The sequence below is a fragment of the Suillus subaureus genome (assembly GCF_016647635.1).
Source record: "Suillus subaureus strain MN1 chromosome Unknown BJ212scaffold_11, whole genome shotgun sequence".
Taxonomy (NCBI): Eukaryota; Fungi; Basidiomycota; class Agaricomycetes; order Boletales; family Suillaceae; genus Suillus; species Suillus subaureus.
The window spans coordinates 928,991-947,862 of record NW_024538567.1 but is presented as its reverse complement, the minus strand read 5'-3'; the positions used below and the strand labels follow the sequence as shown (position 1 = coordinate 947,862).

Sequence of the window (18,872 nt, the reverse complement as noted above, 5' to 3'; positions counted from 1 at the left end):
CGATCGCGTCGTTCTTCTGGACCTGAATTAGCTACAGAGCCTCGTCGCCAACCGAACGTACAATTCCCTGCACAACCCACGCCCCTCGTATCTCCTGGCGCTACTCCCGCGACTGAGCCTTCTCGAAGTCGCATCCCTCAGGTCTGTCTTAGTATAATCCATCTGGCAGTGCTGTCTACTCACCTCTTAAACACAGCGACTACGTCATTCTTCTGGACCCGAATTACCTACAAGAGCACCAGAGGTTGTTGTGACGCCCATTGTAATTGACCCCCACGAAGATATCGATTCTCTTCGTCTCAGAGCCAGAAATGAAAGGAATCGCATGGAAGAATGTTTCAATCAAAGCCGAGAAGCGTACGCTCGTAACGAGGTAAGGCTCGCTAAACAGCTTTCCCAGGGGGGCGAGGCGCACAAAGACAACATGGAGCGCTTAGATAAGGAAGCCAGCACAAAGATATTTCAAGGTATGAGACCGATGGACGGAGTGTGCAGGATTTGCCAACTTACCTCCAACCTCATCTAGGGAATAATAAAGTTTGTTGTTGTTCTTATGAATCACGCTGCTGTCCGACGCTTTTCCCAGGGACACGGACCCGACACGATTGATCTCCACAGACTCTATGTCTTTGAAGCCAAGGTATACTTCGACGACGCTGTTCAAGGGATTCGTGACCGTGGAGAATCGTCACTGCATGTGATCACAGGTGAGATATCATCCATGGCACACTCAACTTCAGGAACAGGTTCCTCATCGATTGCAAAACTGCTCAGGAAGGGGAAATCACTGCGAAAACAACATCCCCAGGATCAGACCTGAAATCCAAGAATATGGGAGAAGGTATGTGCATCGCGAATGTACCCCATAAGGTGGTTCTCATCGTAGATGTCGTGCAGTTTGGGTTTGAGTGTCGAAGTGGATCCTGACAATGATGGCCGCCTTCTTGTGAATATTAATGATCCCAGCTAACTTGAACAGCGTTTTTTTGCGATCCCCATGTACCCCTTTTTTGTGTCATCCTTCCTCTTTTCATGCTCGAGTGTGTACGATACTATAAGAAGTGTTTTGGTATCTTCGTAGTTGAATTCATCGATCAAGCCAAAAATTATACTCGAAGCTTCATTCTCGACATCCTGCAGGCTAGCCACAGCGTAGATAGCACCCATGACTTCTGTTCTATACCCTCTACTTTGTGGACACCCTTCCCTGCTGTCTCTACGCAATATGTAGCGTTGATGTTTGGTTTCTTCAAGGATGATCCTGTTGATTGTATAGGCCACTGCTTCCTGTGCACGTGTCACTCATGGAGATGCTAATTCGTAGAAACGCTCCTGTCGTATGACAACTTCGTGTTGGATGCTATAGATATTCTGAAGGCCTGCCCTGACTACATGCAGAAGGTGCTGGATGTCTACCGCATGATATGACGAGCCTGCAGCTAGGGAACATATCGATGTAGTCAAGATCTCAAGCCTGAGGCAGTCGAGAGCTCTGTGCCAGCTGAAGGTGGGGTTTAAATGCTGTAAGTCCCAAAGTAGCAGACGGGGAGGCATATATTCTAATCTCGGGGATTTTAGGATTTCGCATGTCGACCAGTCGCAGTTCTTCTGGGAACTCAGTATCATGAGATCATTCACGGATTGCGTTACAGTGGTTCTATTATCTCGGTCGAAATAGTAGGTGAAGTGGAGTGTAAAGAGGGCTTTGGCATAGGCAGCTGGGTGACAATGTGGGAAGTATGTTTCGCCTGCCTTGTCACAGTAACTGAGGAAGATCCAGGTGCAAGCCGAGTGGAAGAAGTTGCCTTCACCGTGTTCTTATGCGGCAAATTGATGACTACATGAGGAACAGAGGCACCATACTGAGTCAACATTGGCCCCAGCGGCTTTAGAGCTACCGACCGGTCCTCGGTATTTGAGAAGCGTTTTGCAGAAAGATGCATACGGTATTCTGCGAATGCATATCAAAGGTAACAAACCATGGCTCATGGAAACAAGCCCGAGGAAAACATACATGCGTTCTTAGAAATAGCCCCAGCAGGCTACTCGCATTTCTGATGCTCTATAATACAACACATGCAGCGCTCTCACAGCTTGTACTCGTCAGTCTGCCAACACAGACGAAGTACGGTGAGGCAGGGCCTCGTCACTGAGAGCCTCTCTGCATCTCTGGTATTCAAACACCACCTATGGCGGTCGGAAAGGAGTTTAGCATGCTCAAGGTTCAACAGAGAAAAAAATATCACCGTGCAAGGGTATCATCGCAGGTGATTTTCTCGCATTAGCTCGCTGACAAATTTGGGTGGAGGCATGCGTGGGCGCGGAGGGGCTGGTTTCTTTGCAAAGGGTGGGAGTCAAGGCCGATTGGAAGGACGGTCAGTGAGTGAAGAAGGCTACAGGTAGAGTCTAGTGTCAGTCGCTGCGAGATGTAAACCAAGGGGAGATGTACCGTTTGCACATCAGAAGGCCTTGTGCTGACTTGCAGCGCTTCCTCTCGAGGACGTCATCAACCCCGTATCTTCTCCGTCTGGTCAACTTGGCATTGCAACAACGTGCCGAAGATATCTAAATATAGAACTTGGACCGAGTCTTGCACAATTCAAGAGCCACCATGACTTCAGGGCTCACCTGGACTCTTGATGGCATCCGTCGGACTTCTCTCAACAACTCATACTGATCCTATCATCCACTCTTAGGATACCCACACCCGGAAACAGGCTGCCCGCGGCGATCCCTGGGCTAGGACTGGCCATGCCCGAAGATCAGGCAATCAACTATATCATTTTGAACCCGGCTGATACCCTGATCGCATCAGCATCTGCTGTCTCCATGCAGCATATGTTGCAGCTCCCCACAGGCACAGAAGTCGCCCACTTTCAGCACTAAGTGCGGTGTTTCATGTTGCATTTTTGGTCGATGAGCGCTCTATATTCGGCGGCGGCGATCATCTCGCAATGGGAGATAATGGAGGATTCTTTTTACTAGAAAGAAGATGGGGTGGCTGCATTCAACTTTTATTTCCATCTACATGCAAGCTCATTCCAGACTGTTCCTTCACCTTCACAGGGCCAGCAACGGGTGTGTTTTCCAACCACACTTTTGTTTGGTGTACCTAGACTCCCTGCCTATGGGCACCATACACTTTCTGAACATCAGTCGATGCACCACACGAGCAACGGCCGCAACACACCTTAACCACGAAATTAAGTGTCGTCAGTTTCTCCTATGGCATTCTTCTGCGTCTCCGACTTCCTATTAGACATACCAGATGAGCAACCTAACAAAGCACTTGCACCTGCAAAATAGCCCGGTATTATGTAGGACAACAGGAAACGGTGAATTCTACCAGAAATCCATGCCGCTGTCTCACAGTTTTTGAGCCACTCGTCATCTAGTAGTTCCAAGGCTGTAGGTCGTGCGTGGGGATCAATAGTTAAACACCTCCGAATAAAAACAGCGGCAGGAGCTATGTCCTTCTCGTCCATAACTTTATATGCTCGGAGACAGCTTTCCATTGCCTGAGGGATCAAATTATGAATGCGGAGTGATCCTTGAAAAGAATTCAAATCTACCCGCTGAGGAAGGCGCGATACCTTACCTCGTTCGTCAAAGAAATCACTCCAGTGTTGACATCGTTCCAAAAAGCTAGGTGGAAAAGGACCAATATGTTCGAGGATTCGTTGGAGAGAAAGATTTTCCACGCTGATGGAAGAAGACTCCGAGAGTTGAAACATAGCTGCACCAGTCAGGTATTCGAAAACCTAGATGACTTTCGGTTCATGACAGCAAATAAAAATAAACTATATCTTACTAAACATCCCATGGACCATACGTCGATGGGTGCAGACCACCCATGTCCCAGAGTAACTTCTGGCGCCCAGAGGAGAACAGGTTGTACTAGTTCTACTCGATGCTCTTTGGCAGGTGTTGCTGTTGATGACGGGACAGATGAGATATCATCGTTCAAATATAAGGACACTTACCTTAACCATAATCAATCAGACAAACCTTGAGGTTGCTCGCATCTTCCCAAAGACCGAAATTAGGGAGCAGCTGCAACTTTACTGTGATGATAGGTTCAGGAGATAAGTGGGCTCAAAACAAGGTTCGTATGTGGCAGGATGGTGTTTCTTCAAGGAGGCGAGTTATAGCTTCATCTTCGTAGTCCACACAGACGAGAATGTTGTCGGGTTTTACATCTTAAAGATCTCGCTGTCGATTACGGACTTCGGTACAGAACAGAGCTGGAATACATACCTGTATGTACGAAGCTGCACTCGCGGTGAAGGTAGTCCAGAGCAAGAAGTGTTTGTTTGACTATACGTTTAGTGACAGCAAGAGGGAAAGCACGTCCGTTGGGTTGCAGCCCACAGGAGACCGATCATGTTTGCCCCCAGAATGTTGGTCACAATGCAAATGTGAGGACCATGGCAGCTCTTTTCGGCGATTACGTCATAGAGATGAAGGCAGTGTTGGTGGCCGGGATGATCAGGATTAGCTGTTTTGATGGTCCTAAGAGAGTCTACCTCACAGTAGAAGTCCTTGCACCACACCTGCGGTGGCGTTAACTGTAAGAACCTTGACAGCAACATATTTCGTTGGATGAGCATTTCTAAATTTACCTGTGATCCTGATAAGCAGACTCGACAGGAACAAAAAGATGCACTTACCCCAGGGACCGCGCAAGCCACACGTTGGAATTACCGACCCATCCAAGTTTTCTTATGATTTCAAGCTTGCCCTCTCCAAAATGCTGTCCCAAGGTAATGGGGTAATATCCAAAGCTTGCTCGGGCGACAGCACAAGTGGCTCTTCATCGCACACAAATTCTTCCCCATCATCTTTGTCGTTGATCTGTACACGGACGAACGGATCGTCCAAAGGTCTTTTAATAGAGTCGCGAGTCGGTGAGGTAGATGTGGAAGCAAAGCGAGGAAGTGTGCGACCTAGGGTCTTCCTTAGAGCGCTACGAAGTGAGTTGGCTACGACAAACATTATTTAAAGTCGAGATAGTTTTCTTTCATGCTTAAGAATATGGGCGTTGATACTTATGTGCATATAATAAATAATAAACAAGGGCCTACATACTTACGTTACGACTCGTATCCAATCATATTAAACGCGTTCTTGTTCCGATCTCGCCAAAAACGAAAGCTGTAGCGCTCGCCGCCTATCATTCAATCAAAAGCTGGGTGCCAGTGGGTGCGAGCTCAGTTGACTCTATTTGACTCATTTGAACAACAGATGGGCGCCCATTGGAAGGTTTAAACTGAAGTGCCACCAAAAAATAGATAATGTGTACAGAGCTGCAGAACTCGTCATCTTGCCATCAGTCACTGTCTGACCTTGAAGCTTGTGGCGCATCAAAATAATTGATCTCTGTCCGCTGATCTGTGCTGATATCAGAGAGAGCTCGAACACTAGTACTGCAATAAAACTAAATAGTATCTAAGTTGATTCTCCATGATATGCCGCACCCTTCTGTGTACTCAGAAATAAATTGTATCCATGTCAGCCTGTATACCAATCAGTTCTCTATAATTATTAAATACGTTTCATGCCCTGGATCAGATTAGTTCACACAGACACTCCTGACCTATATCACCCGCCCTTTCTGGTCCAGTTATCAATCTTATCTTGTGTGGTGCTACTCCAAGAAAACAGCGCTTGCTGTCATCTCCTTCAATCAGGTACCTTGTCATGTTGCTTCTGCTGTTTGATATCCCATTCAAGATCAGGTGATCAACATCATGTTTCTGGTTCACAGTCCTATACATATGTGCCAATTATGTGGCCTTGTTTGTGAGTTTATGTATGAATTATTGATTTCGGCAGGATGCAATGAAACAAGCGGTGCTGATGAGGGCAATTAAGTATCCTTCTGTTGGATCCCACAGTCTAGCCTTCAGGTGTATTGCTGTGCAGCCTGAGGGCAATGAGTTAACAGTGATTGTGTTCTGTGTCCAGGAAGATTCATCTCCATAGTTGCTCTCCAGGCAGTTTTGGTTCATCCTGCTGGCCAGCATGGTCACCCTTGGCAGCACTTTCAAGATGTTCCCACATACTGTCAGACCCTATTATTATGTTGAATACAAGTAGTCTGTAAGACATCATCTCTGATGAGGTCCTCCCCTTAATTTCAGGTCATCTTGCACCTCTCCCTCATGAGCATCACTACTTGATATTTGGGGAGGTTTGGGGAGGTTGGGTTTGATGTCTCCTTGATGTTTGCTCTTGAGCCTCTTCAAATAACCTCTCCAGATGGTCTCGACCCTCTACAAATAACCTCTCTAGATGGTATTACCATCTGATGATTACCATCTCCATATGTTGTTTTCGATGTTAGTGAGGTGATGGTGGATGTTTTTGTACTCCTCTAGAGGCCCCTCTAGAGGCTCCCATGATACTTCTGGCGAATTTATTTTATTTTTTCCAGTTCATCCTCCTTGTTCAAGTGTGATTCAGACATTCAGACACATGCATTGATCAATATATAGTAGATACAAACAGACTTGTAACTGACATCAACAGGCAGAAAGGTCAGATGAAAAGGCTCATGGTGTAGTTAGATGATGATACTCAATATATGCAAGGGGGAGGGACACAGTCCATTGTGGCTGAGATAAATCAAGTTCTGTGAGTCTAAGGAGCTCGTCCTCCATCCTCCAGGTCTTCAGGATACTTGTTGGGATACTCACGCTCATATCCATGCTGATATCTCCCTCCTGGACCGAAATATGCACTGCTTGGAGGGTGCCAATAACTGTTGACATCCATCATATCCATCTTGAGAGTCATGGTATGGAGCATCATGATACCTGCCATTGTGATACTGAGGTTGAGGGCCATGAGAGGGTTGATGAGGCAGGCCATGAGTGGGCTGATGCTGATGAGGACAAGGCTGAGGGCCATGAGGAAGTTGTGGAGCGTGGTGCATAGCATGAGGATCATGGTAATAGTCAGACTGGGGGTACTAAGTGAAGCCTGGACCATAACGTGGCAGTAATGGACCTCTTGGATGTGGGTCATACATTGGTCTGACCTCTTGATCATGTGAGATTTCCATAGCAGGTTTACTGTGCCCATGATTAGATGCCAACATTGGTGTGAGGTCAGGCTGCAGAGATGGAAGATGGTCTGAATGAATGGGGTCTGTATGCATGGTGTTGTCCTGGCTTGCTGTGCAAGTTGTAGGATCTGCACAGACGGGGTCTGTGTGCAAAGTGTTGCTTGCCACCACATGAGTAGCTGGCTTGGTCTGAATGTAATTTTCTGGGAGGGAAGGTACTTGCTGATGAATTTGTGAGGGGGACAAGGGTGGCAATGGGCGTGTGGGCACACTATTGGCATGACCAGCAGTAGCAGCAGGCTCAGTGCTCGTGAGAGCCTCTGCAGAGCCTCTGGCAGTGCCATCAGCATCATTCAGTTCACTATCAACATGACCTGCCACAGCAACAGGCTCAGTGCTTATGGGTGCCTCTTCAGAGCCTCTGGTAGTGCCCTCAGCATCATTTGGTACCACACTGGCCTTTGGGACCTCTAATGACATCATCAATTCGTAGGTATGACACTGATTAATGCACAACAATTACCTTGAACTTTGGGGCCATCGTGCAGGCATTTAGAAGGTTGTTCTATCGCTGTGTAGCATGGGTAAGTACCATTGCAGCTCACAACAAACACAAAAACTCACCTCGTGCGATTACATTGGGAGCCTCCTCATCATCTGAGGACTCGACAGTGGAAGGTTGTTTACTCTTCTCAGCACATGCTTTGCCTTTCCCCTTCATGCTCTTCAGATTTCCTGCCTTCAGCAAAGGAGGCTCAGCAGGTGAAACCCTTTTCTTTGATGCTTGCAAAGTGGTCTCTGACTTTGCCTTTCATTTCTTAGACGTGGGAGAGTCGTCTTCATAGTCCAAGTCACTCTTGGCTTTGTTGTCATCTTCAGGCTTCTCAGAGCCAGAGTGAGCATTGCTGACCTCACTAGACACAAGCGAAATGACTTCCTTCTTGACGATCTTCTTGATGATGTTCTTCTTGTCCTTCTTGACCTTCTTCTGGCTCTTTGGGAGCCTCACCACCTTGAATTCGCATGATGGGGGAGGTTTAAGAATGGGTTGAACAGAACTGTCATTATCAGAGTTGTTGTCATCAGAGAGAATTATGGGAGATTTGTGTGATTTCATTGGCACCTTTTTCATTCTGGTAGCAGCCGCACTTGGCTTTGCATGGGGAAGTCCCAGGCGGTCTGATTGGCCATTTGCAAAAAGATGTCGCCCTCCTCTATGAGTGCAATCTTCTGTGGGAGGTGCTCCTTCTAGTACTGGCATCTTGGAGGTGAGGAGTTTAGCTATAAAGAAGGATCCACTATAAGCATGTACATAATAACTTAGATTAAAACATACCTTGCATAGCCTTGGAAACCTTTTTGACCTGCATCAAGCCTGCCTTCAAGGCCATGATCAAAATCCCAGTCTCCTTCAGAGTCAAATTTGTGATTCCTTTGTTTGAGGTTGTATGAAAATTGCCAGGGAGCAACACATCCTCTGGATATCCTCTGATGATCATCCCAAGACGGATGAGCTCTGCAGGAAGAGTCTTCCATGGAAAGTTCCTCTTGGATGATAGTTTGCTGCCAAGTTTCTCTATTGTTTACCATCAGCGGACAAATAAACAACCAAATGTACTCAGACATACCAATTTGTTGACCTAACTCTTGCTTGATCCACAGGATTCCGTTCTTTGAAATATCCAGGCACTCTTTTGTCGTCTCTTTGATTATTGGTGCTTCGGACTGGTTGCATTGGACGATCTCAGCTTCATCCTTGAAGGCCTCATCAACGACACCCAGAGATGTTAGATTACTTGTATCAATGCTTAGTATAGATTCTGAATGAAATACATCCATGCTTACTATACTTGGGCTTTGAGATGGCCAATGATGGTATCATCATTGGCTTTACAGTGCATCAGCCAAAACTACAAGAGGCTCGTCAGATCATCCCCTGGGCCTCATAGTGCAAAAAATACACCTACCCCTGCAGCTCCAGGCATTGTATGGGCCAGACTCAGAGAACCATCCTGATTGACAACCTTTCCACATGTTACCAGTGCACCCTCAAACCCAAAATGAGCAGCAGTGATATCCATCTGTGCAATGTCAGAAACACAACATTTTGAAATCAAAGAAGTGGGTGTACCATAGCTGAGACCTTCTTGCCAAACTTATGAAACTCCTGGGCCTGCATGGCAACTGTCTGAGGCGCACCCATGAGGACTGTGGCCTCCTCATGATACTCAAGGATCGTTTGCCAGGAGTCTGGATATTCGTTTTTGAAAAGCTCGTAACAATTGTGATGCATGATTGCACCTTAAAATTCATTAAATTAGAAAGAAGGCATCAAACAAAATTGATAGACATTCACTTGGTGTCCCAGGAGCCTTGGGAGCCTTGTTGCCAAGTCTTTTCAGCTCCTGCTGGGGATTTGCCTTGAAGTAGCTGCTGTAAGCATTCCAGTGGTTGACATTGTTGAAAGAACACCCATTGCTCTTGTGCCATAAAGCAATGACTTGATGTGTGGGAATAGAGGTGTTGCAGCTGACCTCGTGAATAACAGTTTTGAGCCTCATGAAGCCCTCTTGGAGTAAGGCATTTGCCGCCCCCTGCCTTTGACCTTTCACTGTAGGGATATCACCTTGATCATCCATGTCTATGGCCATGTTGGACCCAAAATCTAAGTCTGTGGGAATGAATTCAGGATGAGGCATATCCCAGTCCCCAACAGTGGGCATTGGAGGGATGATCTGTGTGTGAGGGACTGCAGGCAGCATTGTTGACGGTCCAGCTATGGGATCCCCATCAACATTCCCATCCAAAACACTGAAGTCAATACCACAGAAGTTGTACTCCTCCTGCACAAAGGCAGGTGTAGCGAATAAGTTCAGCTGTGGAGGCTCATGTGGAGGCTCGTGTGAGTGGGAAGGGATGATCTGAGGAGTGTCATAGAATAAATCATCAACAGGCTAAGCCTGACCAGGGGGTGTAGGCTGTTGGGGAACAGCAGGTTGAAATGGGACCGAATGTTGTCGGGGAACAGGTTGAAATGGGACTAAGCATTGGCAGGGGCCAGTGAGTAAGAACTCTGAGGTTGGCTTGACAAGAGGCTGAGGTGGCACTGAACATTGTCAGGGGAGAGCGAGCAAGGACTCCAAGTCCTCTGAGGTTGGCTCAACAAGCCTTGCCCGACACACTGATGCCTCCTTGACCAAGCCTCCATCGCAGTTGGTAGCCTTGATGTGGGTCTGGAGTTTTGTTAGAGTTTCAATGACGGGAGTCAGCTGACACCTTCCCCCGCCAACTTGCTCCTCAGGAAATCCTTGTTCTCTGTCAGCCATGTGAGGCTCAGCAGGAACGTATTCAGGAGGAGGAGATTTTTGTAAATCTGCTGAAGTTTTTTGAGTCATAGCTAGGGATGTGTTAGTGATTGTATAATTCTAATCATTGAGACTTTACCTTATGAAGACGATTCAAATGCAAGATTTGAATGAGGTTGCAGACATTTTTTTTCCTGGCAAAAGGTTGGATAGTAAGCCAAGAGCGTGAGGAGAAAAAAAAACTTGAATCAACATACTGAGATGATCTTAGAAGATGAGCGGAGGCAGGAGATAGATTGATGGTGACCTCCCTCCATCTTCATAAGGCTTAATGAAGGGATCTGCTGTTTGAACACAGAAGTCAAGAATGCCTATAATCAGTTCACTTATTAATATGGTCCAGGAGATCGCCATTAGGCAGAAACATTGCCAGAGGATCTGAAGATGTTCATGATTGAGTTCTGAAAGGGTTGATAGCCATGATATGCAACTTAAAGAACAACTCACTGTGACATGTAGGACGCATTTAGTATATACAGTTCAAGCATCGCAATTGCAGTGAAAAGAATTGAGCATAAGCAAAGTCTTTTTGTATGTACTGTTCTACAGATCACCGTCTGGCCCCCCAGTAAGCCCAGTCTGATGCGCATCCTACTCCCCAATAAGTCCAGTAATCCCATGGCCTTACACCTACTCTCCTGCAACTCACACCTCAGTAACTAGTGTGTTTCCCACAATAAAAAACACTTGATCTCCTACAAACTGGACAGTCAGCACATTGATAACTAAGTGAAATTCTAGGTACTCACAACATGGAATTTGTCATATGCCTGATGAACTTGCCATAGTTGCCAGTTGGTGATAGGAGCGTCCTTTTCGACATCAAAGTTGGGCAGTACTTTGTCACACAATGGCCGCCTTTCATCAAACTCATCAAATATTTCATCAATAAGAAGGTTGGTGTGGCTGTCCCAAGGTTGATGTCTTCGGAACATCGGAATTTTTGAACACAGGAACTCGGCCTGATTGATGTCCATCTTTTGTGACAAGAGGTTGGATAGTAAGCCTAGAGTGCGAGGAGAAGAAAAAAACATACTGAGATGATCTTGAAATGTGGTGTGGTTGAGAAGATGAGCGGAGGCAGCCCTCCATATTAATATAGTTTGATGAAGAGATCCACTGTTTGAAAGCAGAAGTTAAGAATGCCATGATGACAACTCACATATGGTATTGTAGAGGCTGGCCATTAGGCAAGCGCATCGCCAGAGCCTAACCAGCTGTCCAAGATTAAGTAGCTGCATGGTTCAAAGTGTGGATCACCAGTCAGACGCAAAAAGATGCAAGGATGTACCATGATTCCAACAGGCAGAGTATGTGCACACGGAGAGCTGTGAGTTCAAATGTGCTCAGATGCTCACCAAATTCTAGAGCAGCTGTGTGGTGTCAACATTGTCTTCAACAGCTGCATGCAAAGTGAGTGGGACAGAAGAGACAAGTAGGATGTTGCAGCATTCCTATGGAGGGTGTGGAGGGTGGGCGAGTGACAGGCGGGAATATTGAAGGAATCAGTCACAATGAGTGCCTGACTCTGCTTGAAATTGCTGAGCCTGCTGAGGGGCACCCAGACTTTGGCCAGAACACCGATGGATGTTCTCATGTGGGAACCAATTCACCCAACACTGATGCCGGCATCTATTGATCTCACTCTCTGTTATTGATCTAATCCTCTGTTATCAACGGGATTCTTACTTATCTTTACCAACTCACCAAGTCTCACCAATCCAAGGTGTTGTCCAAGGTGTCCTTGTCGATGGATGCTGACCTTGCAAGACTCGAAATTCAACTCAACCACATTACATCCAAGCATGACTTATCTGTGGAGGAAGTGTTAGAGGAATGGGTAGAGAGGCAGAAAAGCTATGATTCAGAGAGTTGGAGGCTGCTGGATGGGTTACCATGCATCATGGGCAGTTTAACCACACTTTGTGGTAAGTCTTGCTGTCAAATGTTCAGTAGAATGTCTGATTGTAGATTTTACAGGAAACCTCAGTGGGCAGGGGTTGAACTTCCCTTGGAAGACCCTGCCCACCTTCCTAGGAAAAAATGGCTTGGTACTCTACAACTACCCAGAAGACTGCCCTCATGCCTGGTGAACTTTGTGACACGAACCAAAAGAGCAAAGGTATCAGTGACCTAACCCTTTGTGAGCATGGTGTGCTTTCAGACACTCTGAAAGATGGCTCATTGACCCTCAAATGCTTCCATGCCAAAGATTATCCCCATAGGCTCTTGGTGTCTCACGACCCTGTCATCTATGGTGAGGCTCCTGGACCTCATTCACCCCATGCATTTGGACATTGCTTGTTTGTCAATGGTCACATTGATCGGAAGGGCCCTAGCTGACTCTCACTGGATGAATCATCCCCTGCCTCTTCTCCCACCCCTTCTCCCACCCCTTCACGTCATTGTCCTGGCCCAACTAGTCATCTCAAGGAGTCTCACCCTGCCCCATTGTGTCCTCATCCTGGCCCAGCTAGTCGTCTCAAGGAGACATGCCCTGGCCCTTCGCGTCCTTGTCCTGGCCCTTCTAGTTGTCTCTGCTGGCCCTTCTCATTGTTTCAAGGAGGCTTCTCCTGGCCCTTCTCATCGACTCAAGATGACACAGATGCCTCCCCCAGCCCCAATTGTTAGAGGAGTTGATGCCAGAGAGCTCATTCTGGGTATAGCCTGCCTTACCCAGAATTCAACAGTGATGGAAGCCACTGGAGATGCCATGGATGAACTTGAGATGGCTGGTCAGTCACCAGAGTATTAAGTAGAACATTAGTTTGTCGTTGTACCATACTATGCATGTCCTTGTAGCATATACAATTTTAATTACAATCAAATCTGCCAAGAAATCACACAAGGCCATGGAGACTGACTCAAATGGCAAAATTAAACAACTTTTGTGGTGCCATGGAAGGAGAAGAGATGTACTGGGTCTGGGTGCCTTGTTACGATCAGATTTTGCGACACTGATCCTCCTGTGAGGATCACAGAAGGAGGGAGGAAGCACCCTCCAGAGAGGTCCGTCAGCCAATGATATAGATTATAAATCTCATACAAAACAAAAAACATGTCTGTGGGGGCTCATGCATCCCAATGAAAGCCTACAAATAGGCCAGGAGGGAAGGCCTCATCAGTCTGGTTCTGACCATATAAAAATTTATGAGGTTTTATCATGCGGAATGAGCTTACTGCATCCAACTATGATATAGTGCTAAGTAGTTCATTGAGTTGTAAGTGTTCTAACTCACTCAGATGTACTAACTTTGAGTCTTTGACACAACCTTTCTGCTATTCAGCTATGTACATGTTTCCCCACTAAGAGTGAATCAATTGAACATTGTATTGGCCTCCCTACTAGCTAATTCAACCAATATATATCTAGCTAGGTATCTGAGATGGCCTGTCACAAGTTCAAGTGTGTTCTTCTGTTAGCCATCAGTTGCAGCTTCAAACAGGTTGTCGTACTTATCACATATCATCCTTGACATTTTTGCTCTGAAAGGATGGTTGACAAGCATGATTCTATATCATGAAACTGGTATTCTAAGTACAAGTGTGCATATGTAATGTCTGAAAGCTATCATGTCGTCCTCGCACATGCCTGTATGATGCACTGTAGGAAACACAACAAGAAGAGGACTGGAAAGTAGACTTCTAATGTTGGGCTAAATGTGTTATGCCTAGCTGCTATTCAACCCTAAAGGGTTTCTGGACTAAGCTCAGTGCTCAGAGAGAGTAGGAAATCATGCTAATAACTCTCAGTCTCAGACTGGTGCTGGTAGGTGGTGAAAACTATGATGATTACATAAGCACCAAAAGTGCGAACATAACACTAAGCAATATCTGCCTATACAAGCCCACAGAATATGAAATCCCTACAGCACTCCTCATAACACCACTGCAATCACTGTGAGCACTCACAGCCCACAGTCATAGCCATTTGTCTGCAATGGCTGGACTACTAGCAGGTGAGCTACCCAGCCTTTGATGTCAATAAGATCTGAGCCATGATGATCATGGGCAATAGATGATAACTGGGTGATAAGTTTCATGATATCCTATAATCATCATTGTGAAATCAAGATAGTGTGATTGAAAGTAATACTGACCTTGACTTCATTCTTCCATGGTTGTCTATCTGTGAGACTGGCAAAGAGGTGCAGTTCCTTTGTTGACATGTAGACTGCACAAAATACCCAATGTCTAACAGGAGATGGCCAATGGATAGGTAGAAGCCACAAATCTTTCTCCCAATATGACGTCCATGACATATTCCACCATAGTATATCATCGGACGCATTATATCAAATCTGAGGGAGATTGTGTGTGGAGAGAATGGCACAAGGACATATATCAGAGGTAGTTGATATCTTGGAGTAGAGCAATACAGCGACACCATTGATACATGTGTCATTGAGTCGGGCTGTAGGCTGTGTGAGCATGGAGACATCCCTAGACTCAAATACTTGATGAGGGAAGCCATCTTGTGCTGGTTGCACGCGGGTTTGGGAGATGTCCTTCGTATGTTTGATGGGGATCTCCTCGGGCTAGGAATTCTGAAGTGATCATTTTGAAGGTTCTATGAGGTAGGATAAGTATGACTCTCTATACAAGATATTGAAATGTACCTCTGGGAGCTGCCATGTTATGACATATTCAGGTTCTCCCATGCACTTATCTTCATCATCGTCCTTGTCATCCTCATCACTAATGGTACTGTCTTGTAAAACATCTGAGAGTGCTGCTTGTTCAGGGCCTTCTTCAAATGTGTGTGGAACAGATTCCTCAACAATGTCTTCTTCAGGGGAGGGATCTAGAAGTGTGAGGGAGGTCAGTATGAGCGAGTATGCAGCAGTGGTTGGTGATCTGTGGCTCCCAGCAAGAGAAGTGGCAAGCTTAAGTGCTATGTTGCCACTGCCATTGAAATGAGTGGAAGATGCCAATGGAGTAACCCATCTAGTCTGTAGTAGAAGGACATGATCACGCCATTGCTGAATTGTGAACATGAATGTTTGGTCTTGTTAAATTAGCACTGATCATTGACATGCAAAATGACTTACTTGTAGGCAAGTGCAGAGCAAGCTCAAGAGCCTGCAAGTTCATCTCCAAACCATCAGCAAAGATTGTCAGCCTCAAGCCCAAGGCAGTGCTGTTCTTCCTGACACCATTCCCATTTCAACAACGCTCGTATCCCATCTCTGACATCCAGATCTTCCATCCAACGAGGAATGTCACCTACTGACAGGGTGATCCAAACATCCTCCATCAATGTTTGGTCATTTCGAAGGTCCACAAGCTTGGTAGGAAGAGGAGTAGGAAGTGGGATGCTCCAGGATGGATCATAGAGGCTCTCCAGACGCTCACAATATGAGTTGAATTTGTGAATTGCAGTCATTAATGCTGGCTGGTGCCTTTGCGATTGCCTTATGAGTTTGTTGATGAAGCTTTGTGCCTTGTGAGATAACAAGTCAGTTTTGATGATCTGAAATTGGAAGAAAATGCTTCACCAAGGGCCTGATTTGCACCACTGACAGTGCGATCAAGTTTGTCCCACTCAAAAAAGCTTCCTATAGCTCTCTTCTGAATATTGATTTTGAGGTTCCAGGCCATCAAGAGTGTCCAAATGAAATCTAAGTCCACATCTTGGAGCTCTGGAAACCTGTCATGAACATTGAGTGACAAATACAGTACTTCAACCTTGGTCATTAGATGTTCATGGCTGCGCTCAAGGCTTGTTATAGCATCCAATGTCTCTTCACTGACCAAGCCCTTTTCAACCACAGAATGTGTGGCTTGCAAAGCCCTATCTGAAGCATCTAGATCTGCCTGTAGAGCAAGCACCATGTCAAGTTCCTTTTTGAGCCAGGCAGGAGCATCTGTAGTTCACAATGTGTGATGTAAGTTTCATCTTTGAATGAGGAAAGCTAAACTGACATATGGGCACGAATGGAGAGTTTGGACTTCTTCTGATCTGCCCACTGCACCTGCAGATCCTTAGCAGTGATCCCACATTTCCTTAGAGCTTCCTTTGCTGCAGATCCTTGGTTGTTAACTCCACATTTGAGTCAATGTTTGATCCAATCTCCTAAGATCTACTTGCATCTCCTTACCAATGGCAGCCACTTGCCTATCTATCAACCAAAGGTGCCTTTGCTTCTCTGTGTGTGTGTGTTTGAAGAATCTTTGTCAAAGCAGAGTAGGCACTTACTGAGGATGAACATTGTATTCCAATCAGCTTAACAAATCTTGACCATAACCTCTCAGTACCCTTGCTGTCTGATAGGCCAAGCCCAATGCACATCCAAGGGTTGTACTCAAGCTGACAGGCCCACTCATGGCCGTATGCGTGCATAGCAGTGGTTGCAAATTGAAGACACAATGTCACCAAAGAAGGAAGGATATCATACTAGTATCACATAAGCAGGAGAAGTTGTATCTTAAGGAAGCTTACGTGTGACAATGACTGTGAGAGCACACAACCGACATCATAGAGGGCAATGACATTGGCTTCCTGTGGGACCAAGGAGAATAAATGCTCAAGTAGCGCTACAGCATATTTTTGTTGCTCGCTGGGCGAGTCAATATTGGCAAAGAACAATGGAATGTCATGCCAGCAGATGAGTGCCATAACTCCAGTATCATCAAACGAATCCATCACAGCCTTTTGTTTCTTCTCATCCACAGCTTCATATGAATGTTCACATTGATCTATCACTTCATCTGGCACTGATGAAGTGTGCTTCTTTGGGGCACGTTTATGGAGTGATTGTATGCGGTGCCCAACTTCATCCACTTGAGCCTTGGGAAGGAAATAGGCAGGATTGTAGAAGCGTGGGCAGTCCCCCACAAACTGTTGGTGTCTATGATGAAAGTTCCTGTCCATTGCAATATGAATGTTGCCACCCTCACTGAGTGGTCTTCCAAAAAGCACACCTGCGAAGCATGCAGGACAATGCTGCATGAGAATGGAGGAGCACCTGCCTTTGACAAGTGTTGTATTGGATGATGTGGGCATGGATATACCACTGTCATCTGGAAGTTGAGGTCTCCAAGCCTCGTACACTCGTTCTTGAGCGATTTGTACTGCTGCTTCAGTTTGATGCTCAACTTCGACCTGCAAGATGTCAAACCATTGAACAGCTTGCCCAAGGCTACATCGAAAAGGTTCTTGGATGATTTGGCCCTTTTGTAATGAGCAACCATCTGAGAGACTGATGGAAAAAAAAGACTTACATCTCCATGTGTCATTTGAAACCCTCTGTGAGCATAGTGAGTCTTGAGAGCAGATGCAAGCGCATGAATGGCATCGCAGGAATGCTCAAATAAGGCTCAATAAAACGCAAGTAGTTCGATGGAAATGGCCATGCGTGGTTGAGAAGGCGCGGTAGGAAACAGGCCATGGTGGACGAGAACTTGTGCGAGTGTTGAGCATGCACAGACTAATACATCTACAAGAAGGAAACCTGCAATCATCAGTTGGAGCTGCTTGAACAAATGAACAACTTACGATCAAATAAAAGGCAAATTATCGAAATTTGTTGCAGTGCACAACTATGCTTTGCACAGGCAGATATCACTGGGCATGCTTCTGGAAGAGGATGCCCATGTGTTCTGGCTGAATACTTCAAGAATGCTTCCACCAGGGTAGGTACAAGTGCCTTCCAAGTGCTATGGAGATTGTTGGACATCTTGTTTGGCAGGATGTGACACCCAGGGTTCTCATGCTCCACATCTGTAGGGTCAGAAGTGCCTGGGTCGGGCTGGTCTGCAATGACTACATAGTCATCTGAGTTAGCATCATAGATGTAATCTGTCAGGTCATTGTAATTAGAATCATCAATACTCATCACGGCTTTGGATTGAGGAGGGGTGGAGACAGAACTAAGATTTTGGGTATGCAGAACTGGGGGTGGATTCATCAGGGTGGCCATTTGGTCAAGGAGATGCTTATGCTTGGCATCAATGCCAGGAATGTGAACAAAAGCCTGAGTTTTCTTCAGGTCTTGAGATTTCTTGGGGCTTATAAAATGAAGGCCAAGCCCTGAAGATGTTGGCAGAGCACCACACACATTGCGGGCAGGGGGCATGGCTAGTAGTGGAGGACAAGGAAAAATTGAAAAGGACTTAATGCATGAGCAGAGTACTGTCAGGCACGAATGGCAGCCTTAAGGACATATTGACAAGGTTTGCGATCATCACAGAGGAGTGCCATGTATCCTGGGAGGGCCAGGATGGTTTGTCGAGGATCCCAGGAGGTGCTGCAGGAGGAAGCAAGGTATATTTGGTGGTACTAAAAATAGAACATTGCTGAGGCTAGGTCTACGAGATAGGGTTTCATCTAACATAATAATACCCTCTTACTGACCTTTAATACCACCAAGAAGTAATGCCTGAGGTGAGCATGGTCTTCACAGAATATATCATATGGAGCCTCACAATCTCATATT

General features: G+C 46.0%; 6 protein-coding genes across 6 annotated transcripts; 2 read left to right on the top strand and 4 right to left on the bottom strand.

Moving 5' to 3' along the window:
* Positions 1–268: 268 nt before the first annotated feature.
* BJ212DRAFT_1268774 (uncharacterized protein) lies at positions 269–970 on the top strand (the record flags this gene model as incomplete). The annotated part of the gene is made up of 4 exons (XM_041330748.1): positions 269–487; positions 587–707; positions 775–841; positions 898–970. Coding segments are annotated over 4 exons (480 nt in total), but the record flags the coding sequence as incomplete, so codon positions are not given.
* Positions 971–3,203: 2,233 nt separating this feature from the next.
* On the bottom strand, positions 3,204–4,995 carry BJ212DRAFT_1446454 (kinase-like domain-containing protein; the record flags this gene model as incomplete). Its single annotated transcript, XM_041338250.1, has 10 exons — positions 3,204–3,295; positions 3,347–3,550; positions 3,599–3,761; positions 3,812–3,930; positions 3,990–4,094; positions 4,173–4,199; positions 4,258–4,317; positions 4,379–4,578; positions 4,671–4,753; positions 4,804–4,995. 10 exons carry the CDS (start codon positions 4,993–4,995, stop codon positions 3,204–3,206), a joined length of 1,245 nt encoding a protein of 414 aa, XP_041194576.1.
* A 1,647-nt stretch (positions 4,996–6,642) lies between these two features.
* BJ212DRAFT_1479689 (uncharacterized protein) lies at positions 6,643–10,464 on the bottom strand (the record flags this gene model as incomplete). Its single annotated transcript, XM_041339938.1, has 12 exons — positions 6,643–6,984; positions 7,043–7,539; positions 7,593–7,640; positions 7,694–7,867; positions 7,925–8,350; positions 8,406–8,645; positions 8,698–8,864; positions 8,915–8,979; positions 9,037–9,150; positions 9,201–9,370; positions 9,426–9,990; positions 10,252–10,464. 12 exons carry the CDS (start codon positions 10,462–10,464, stop codon positions 6,643–6,645), a joined length of 3,021 nt encoding a protein of 1,006 aa, XP_041194575.1.
* A 1,255-nt stretch (positions 10,465–11,719) lies between these two features.
* BJ212DRAFT_1298752 (uncharacterized protein) lies at positions 11,720–13,406 on the top strand (the record flags this gene model as incomplete). The annotated part of the gene is made up of 7 exons (XM_041332748.1): positions 11,720–11,764; positions 11,803–11,847; positions 12,146–12,362; positions 12,415–12,523; positions 12,660–12,691; positions 12,774–13,169; positions 13,237–13,406. 7 exons carry the CDS (start codon positions 11,720–11,722, stop codon positions 13,404–13,406), a joined length of 1,014 nt encoding a protein of 337 aa, XP_041194574.1.
* Positions 13,407–16,552: 3,146 nt separating this feature from the next.
* Positions 16,553–17,452, bottom strand: BJ212DRAFT_1268720 (uncharacterized protein; the record flags this gene model as incomplete). The annotated part of the gene is made up of 2 exons (XM_041330745.1): positions 16,553–16,831; positions 16,877–17,452. Coding segments are annotated over 2 exons (855 nt in total), but the record flags the coding sequence as incomplete, so codon positions are not given.
* Positions 17,453–17,936: 484 nt separating this feature from the next.
* BJ212DRAFT_1217294 (uncharacterized protein) lies at positions 17,937–18,125 on the bottom strand (the record flags this gene model as incomplete). Its single annotated transcript, XM_041329323.1, has 1 exon — positions 17,937–18,125. A coding segment is annotated over one exon (189 nt), but the record flags the coding sequence as incomplete, so codon positions are not given.
* Between the last annotated feature and the right edge of the window lie 747 nt (positions 18,126–18,872).